The sequence below is a fragment of the Triticum urartu genome, chromosome 6A, assembly GCF_056163025.1.
Source record: "Triticum urartu cultivar PI428250 chromosome 6A, HENAU_Tu73, whole genome shotgun sequence".
In the NCBI taxonomy this organism is placed as follows: domain Eukaryota; kingdom Viridiplantae; phylum Streptophyta; class Magnoliopsida; order Poales; family Poaceae; genus Triticum; species Triticum urartu.
Window position 1 is genome coordinate 178,965,264 of NC_141878.1, and position 7,222 is coordinate 178,972,485.

Here is a 7,222-nt window from a genome sequence, read left to right on the forward strand (position 1 = left end):
GCCGCAATTGATGGCGTGGTTGGGTTACCCACGTCCGTATTGATGAGAATCCCGTGATAAGGGGAACACGATCTCTGATTTGACAAGACGTATCAAGAAAACCGCCTCGCGATATGTGCGGAGCTGGTTGTGAAAAAGCAGTTCGAATAATAACCGGGCCATGAAGTGATGTCATACTATCAAAACGTGTCAGCAGATTAGATTTGTGAAAGTATTATTCTCTCTATGGTGGTATGTGGAACTTATTTTGCAGGGTCGGACACTATCCTTGTATTCAAACTCTTCCATGGTGTATTCGGAGGAGGAACCCGCCATGTAATGCCGAAGACAACACTGCGCGCCGGACTCATCGTCATTGAAGCCTGGTTCAGGGGCTACTAAGGGAGTCCTGGATTAGGGGGTCTCCGGACAGCCGGACTATATCCTTTGGCCGGACTGTTGGACTATTAAGATACAAGATTGAAGACTTCGTCCCATGTCCGGATGGGACTCTACTTGGCGTGGAAGGCAAGCTAGGCAATACGGATATGTATATCTCCTCCTTTGTAACCGATCTTGTGTAACCCTAGCCCCCTTCGGTGTCTATATAAACCGGAGGGTTTTAGTCTGTAGGACAACATACAGTCATACCATAGGCTAGCTTCTAGGGTTTAGCCTCTCTGCTCTCGTGGTAGATCAACTCTTGTAATATTCATATCATCAAGAATAATCAAGCAGGACGTAGGGTTTTACCTCCATCAAGAGGGCCTGAACCTGGGTAAACATCGTGTCCCCTGCCTCCTGTTACCATCCGCCTTAGACGCACAGTTCAGGACCCCCTACCCGAGATCCGCCGGTTTTGACACTAACAACTACGGTGGCTCTAGGCCGCGGTTCGTGTACTTCCGGGCGGCTCGCTTCCTCCCGCCGTCGGCTTTGACACACCGCTGCCGCTCGCGGTTGTCGCTACCGCCGGAGCGGTGGCCCGAGCTTCACATCCCGCACCACATGGTGGAGTGTGGTGGCCGATTCGAGTCATCGATGGCGAGAAATCGAGAGGGGAGAGGGGGGGATTGTGGCGGCGCGGGTATAGGGTTTCGCCCTGTATACTCACCGCAAACTCGTAGATATACCGGGGGGCGGTTTGCGAGCCACCATAAAATCATTTACGGGCCAGGCGACTATACAGACTATGGTATAGCCCAAAAACGGATCAAACTCATATAGTCACCGGATTTTTATAGTTTGTGTCTTTTTAAGGAGTCTGTTAGAGATGCCCTTATACCCCTTAATGACAAGTAGGAATTTGGAAACATTCAAAAAGATTGTAGCTTTGTATCCCCTAGTGGTACAGTAAGAGGATCCTATGTTGTATACCAGCCTGCCACCAAAGTCTCTAGCAGTAGGCAATTTATCCACGTCGGTGCCGTGCAGCCCTACCATCAAATACTGGTGGTAGCCTATGTAACCCTACCGTCGAGGTGCCTGACGGTAGGTGCGTGATACTTATATTTTTTACGACAGGACGTGCGATCCTACCGCCATCAACCCCGGTCATAGGAAAAGGGTCAGATATCGAAAAAATTCAAACCAGAGTCAAATCTGAATTAACTTTCGCAAAAAGGATCAAAACACTAAACTTATTCGTGGACAAATGCCAGTGCAAATTTTCGCGGATGTAGATGCAGCGGAAGCATGGGGCCGCCTACATCCGCGAAAATTTGCACGTGCCGCCTGTCATTCAACCGAAAGAGTCAGCCATGATGGGCTTCGTAGCAGCCATGTGCAATGGTCTGAGCATCCAGCAACTGATTTGTAATTATGCAGATTACCTCTTAATAGTACTGCCACACCTAAAATAAAAATTTGCCTCCATGTAGGGCTGGAATTCGAGCCGAGTCGAGCCAACTCGGCTCGACTCGCTAAAGCTCGTTTCATTAACGAGCTAACTCGATTCGACTCGTTACTATAACGAGCTCGAATCCAAGATTGGCTCGACTCGTATAACTCGCGAGCTGGCTCGTTTAGCTTGTTAAGCTTGTTAATGGTATGAACACAAAAACTTATGAATATGATAAAATTGATTACTTGGGAATGTAAAATGTACATATTAAACATCTACAATGTTCGCGAACAATGGTAGGCGAGTTCAACTTACAATTGTCAGTACGTACCATCAAGTCAGTACCATGTACATGACCATTGACCATAAACAATTGTACATGACCACAATGATCAGCAAGTTAGTAACATATACATGACCAAACAATTGTAATTTCCTTGAATGTCTAGGCATTGTGTTGTGCACTTGGAATGTACGGTGCTAGGCTAATCTTTTGTCCCGAGCCTAACGAGTTACACGAGTACTCGTGAGATCAGCTCGTTTAACTTGTTCTATATACGATTTTAAACTAAAGCTTGGCTCGACTCGTTATTCTTCGAGTTCGAGTCGATTCGAGCCGAGTCACGAGCTACTCATTTAGCTCGCGAGCTTCGAGCTTTTTTTCCAGCCCTACCTCCATGCCATAATTTTTGTCGTAGGTTTCTTTTAGCTGATTTTTGCTGCACTACTAGTCCTTTGTTCCATTTACTCACTTACCCCAATGTTACTCACTTATTGTTCGCCAGTATTGTTTTCCTTGAGGGATCATCAGATAATATGTTGGAGTTGAAGAAAATTCTTAGGCGGTATGAGGAGGCCTCGGGTCAGCGTATTAACCTGCAGAAATCTTCTGTTTTCTTTGGCAGGGGCACTCAGGATGGTGTGAAAGGACAATTGCAAAATATTCTTGGTGTTCATAATGAGGCACTAGGTGAGCGATACTTGGGTCTCCCCACATTGGTTGGGAGATCAAAGGATGGTACGTTCAGATATGTAATTGAGTGCTCAAAAGGTAAGGTCAATGGATTGAAAGGCCAGGGGTTATCAAAGGCCGCGAGGGAGGTACTCGTAAAATCCGTACTCCAAGCCACACCAACTTATACTATGAGTTGTTTCCACCTCACAAAGAAAATGTGTCAGAACCTGATTTCTATCTCGTCAAAATTCTGGTGGGGGCAACAAATGGTGATAAGAAGGTGCATTGGATCTCTTGGGAGAAGATGTGTGATGCCAAGCGGGATGGAGGCCTAGGTTTCCGGGATCTGGAAGCTTTCAACCAAGCTCTTTTGGCTAAACAGGCATGGAGGATTCTACAGTGCCCAATGTCATTGTGTGCTCGGGTTCTTACGGCGAGATATTTCCCGGATACGACGATTATGTCGGCCACTTACCCCTCGGGAGGATCGTTCACTTTTCGGAGTATACTTCATGGGTGTGATCTATTGAGAGAGGGCCTTGTTTGGCGGGTTGGTGATGGAACAAGGATAAATATACACTACGACAACTGGATTCCGAGAAGCGGAAGCATGCGGCCACTCGGAGCTGTTTTTGTACAGGGGGTAACTAAGGTGGCCGATCTCTTGGTGACTGCTGGCGACGCATGGGACAACACTATAATTGATGACATGTTTTCGCCGGATGATGCCTTAGACATTAAGCAGATTGCTATAGGTGGGTCAGCGATGGAGGACTGTCTTGCATGGAACTACACGAAGAATGGGGTCTTCACGATGCGCTCGGCTTGTCATCTGAGAATGACCATGAACAAGCTGAAAACCGGACAGCCGAAATCAACAAGTTCAGTTAACAAACATCAAGGGTACCTGGGCCTTTGGGATACCAGCGCACCAAATAAAGCCAAGATTCATATGTGGAGAGTCATAAGGAATGGGTTAGCTGTAGGAGCGGAGCTGCTACGTTGGTGAATTAAACCAGGAGTGTTCTGCGTCGTTTGTGGACGGGAGGAGACTATCATGCACAGATTCTGGTCTTGCCAACATTCAGTCCAGTTTTGGAACCAGTTGCGTTCGGAAAAGGGAGTCATGGTGGCAGCCCCGCCGAGCTTCACAGGCTCCCGGAGCGAACTGGCTAATTGGTTGCTTGGATGGACCGCTAAGGCTCAGGTGGATGAGCGGGAGGCGATAATCCATGCAGTCTATGCCATATGGCTGGCACGGAATGAGACAAAGAATGGCAAGAGAATTGATGGACCACATGAAATAATAGAGAGGGTTTGCTCTTTTATGAGAGAATGGCGGGAGGTTCATGAGAAACCGGTCCAGGCATCCAAACCCTCCGTAGTGCAGCGATGGATGGCGCCGGAGGAGGGGTGGGTCAAGGCCAACACTGACGGTGCTACATCAAAGTTCGGAGGCAAGAGTGAAGGAGGAGTGGTGCTTCGAGACTATAACGGTGTTTTTCTTGCAGGAGCATGCCACTTCTTCCCTCATGTCGTGGAGGTCGAGGCTACCGAGCTAAAAGCATGTAAGAGAGCTCTTTTAGTGGTTATGGAGATCAATGTTCAGAGAATTCACCTAGAGCTGGACAGCCAGGCTCTAGTGCAAATGATCAATAGCCTGGAGAGGAACTTGGCAGCGACTGGATCTTGGGTGGAGGAGATCAAGACCATGCTACGAACTTTTGAGGATTTCCGTGTTTTGTGGGTAAGGTGTTCTACGAATATTGCTGCGCATAAGTTAGCAAAAGTTGGTGTAGGAGAATTTTGTAAGGTGTGGCTTAGGTCACCTCCAGATTGCATTCTGGGCGTGATCACAGACGAGATTCCAAACTTTGTTTGAGTTAATAATAGCGGCGACATTTACCTAAAAAAAAGTTCCATTACTTATAAGTCGTTACACGGATGGGGAAAAGCTACTGTACATTTGGTTCTTAACTCTCGCTACACCAACAGATTACGCATCAAGTGATTTTGCTCTGCAGTATTATCTCCCCACGATCGAAGAGCGAGAGTTGCCGCAATCCGAGGGATCCCAATCCAGCGTGGAGTTGTACACCGCCGACAGCGTCACGAACACCTCCTCCATGGAGGGCCGCCCTCTGGGCTCCCTCGCCATGCACCGCACCGCCAGCGACGCCACGGTGACCGCGAGGTCCAGCGGGTAGTCGCCGTTCAGCCGCGGGTCTATGAACGCCCGCACCTTGCCGCGCGCGTCCTCGCCGTCGACGACCAGCCCCTCCGCGGACTCCCACAGCAGCGTCTCCCCCCTTTTGTCGCCGCCGTCGAATGTCGCCTCTTTCCCGGACAGCAGCTCGAGGAGGATGACGCCGAAGGCGAAAACGTCGAGCTTGGGTGTGATGAGGCCGTGCTCCAGGTACTCTGGGGCCAGGTACCCCTGGGTGCCCACGACGTGGCGGGTGAGCTGCGCGTCGCCACCGTCGGCGCCCATGGGGACCGACCGCGCTAGCGCGAAGCTTGACACCTTGGCGCGGAGGTCGTCGTCGAGGAGGACGTTGCTGCTCTTGAGGTTCTTGTGCACGCACGGCGGGTTGGTGTAGTGATGGAGGTAGTTGAGGCCGTCGGCGACGTCGAAGGCCGCCTGCACGCGCTGCTTCCACACGAGGGTGGCGCCGCTGCCGTGGAGCCAGTCGCTGAGCGCGCCGTTCTCGGCGAACTCGAAGACGAGGTAGGTGTCGCCGTGGTGGACGCAGAAACCGGAGAGGCGGACAAGGCTGGAGTGGTTCACGCGCTTCAGGATGCCCACCTCGCCGCTCACATCGCCGGCCACCCGCTTCACGGCCGCCGCGTCGCCGTTGATCTCCGCGCGGTACACGGACGCGTTCTTGACCCTCCGATCCTCCGAGAATCCTGCCGTCGCCTTCTCGAGTTCCGAGTACTTGTACACGGTCAGGGACTCCACCGCCGCGCGCGCGTCGCTGGACACCAACGCTGATGAAGATGAGGAGGTCATCGTAGCTGCCGATGTATGCTTGCCGGAGGCAAGAGCGTCGTAATCCGCAGACGAGGGCACGTCAAGAACCACCTTGCTCCCGCGGCCCCTTTCCCCAACGCTTGGCCGGGGCCGCCGCCGGCGAACACATAACAGCATCAGGCCAAGAAGGCCCGCCAGCGCAAGAACGCCGACACCAACACCGACCCCGACGGCAATCCACTTCTCGCTGCCAGACGCCCGCGGCTGCTGTGCCTGCGGTGGCGCCGGTGCGGGCGGCGGCGCCCGTGACACGAGCATGTCCGGCGTGGGCGCGCTCTTGAGCGGGATGAGCAGAGTGGTGAAGGGAAATATGATCTCGCTAGCGGTGAGGTTGTTGGCCTGGAGCACAGCCTGGGTGTCGATACGGAAGCGGTCCGCGATGGCCGAGACGCTGTCGCCCCACGTGACGAGGTAGGTGAGCAGGTGCCTGACCCCGGCGGCGGCCTGTGCCGGCGAGGGGCACGCGCAGCGGATCGGCACGGTGAGGTTGTTCCCGGCGACGAGGTCGCGGCTGCCGTGCCTGGGGTTCTGCGCGAGGAGCGCCTGGCAGGTGGTGAGGCCCTGGTAGGTGTTGTTGGCGATGATGAAGTAGGTCTCGCCGCGGAACTGGATGGTGTGGCTGGAGTTGTGCTGGTAGTAGCCTCGCGGAGAGCAGCCGCAGGGGACCGGCGCGAGCACGAGGCGGAAGTCGGCGAGCGGGGAGACGGTGGGAACGCCGTTGGCGTCCGCGACGGCGGCCGGATCGGAGCCGAGGAGGTAGGAGATGGAGACGGCCGTGCCGTAGTACGGCGGGGAGGAGCGGAAGACGACGTAGGTGGCGCAGGGGGCGGCCGCGGCGGTGGTGTTGCAGGTGTAGCCGAGCACGGAGCTGCCGTTTCTGCCGTAGCAGTTGGTCTGCGCGTTGGCCTCGTACTGCTGCTGCCCTCGCGCGACGGCGAGGACGGCGAGGAGCGCGAGCGCCGCCGTGCGGAAGGTGAGCCCCCGCTTGCGCGGCGGAGCGGCCATTGCTTTGGGGGACGGATCCGGGTGGGAGTGTGGGACTGTGGCTGGCGTTCTCGGCCGGGTATGCGGCGGTACGATGGACGGACGGAATTATAGGTGGCTCTGCTATCTTCTTTCCACTGGGTGGTTGCTGCAGAGCGTAGACTGCAGCTGGAGCTAGAAGATGGGTCAACGGCGTAAGGAGTCAATCTTTTCGCTCGTCTTCGAGTCTTCCATTTCGGAAAAAGGACCCCACGGGACCAGGTTTTCTGGCGATGTACCCACGGCCGCACCCAGGATCCGCTTCGCGATTTTCTCGCGATGTACAGAGCGTTGGTCGACGCGGCCGGGCAACTGCTGCAAGACACGCCGGATACCATCATGTGGATCAGAGAAAGCTCCCGACAATACTCCGCCAAATCCGCATGGT

The 7,222-nt window shown here is 53.7% G+C and overlaps 1 protein-coding gene across 1 annotated transcript; it reads right to left on the reverse strand.

Moving 5' to 3' along the window:
• Positions 1-4,678: 4,678 nt before the first annotated feature.
• Positions 4,679-7,002, reverse strand: LOC125517556 (protein LYK5). Its single transcript, XM_048682757.2, has one exon. The coding sequence runs from the start codon at positions 6,814-6,816 to the stop codon at positions 4,804-4,806; it is 2,013 nt and encodes a 670-aa protein (XP_048538714.1). The 5' UTR covers positions 6,817-7,002; the 3' UTR covers positions 4,679-4,803.
• Between the last annotated feature and the right edge of the window lie 220 nt (positions 7,003-7,222).

What these genes read in the sequence shown, in the direction of transcription:
- LOC125517556 (XM_048682757.2), bottom strand. Translation starts at nt 6,816, where the DNA reads ATGGCCGCTCCGCCGCGCAAGCGGGGGCTCACCTTCCGCACGGCGGCG.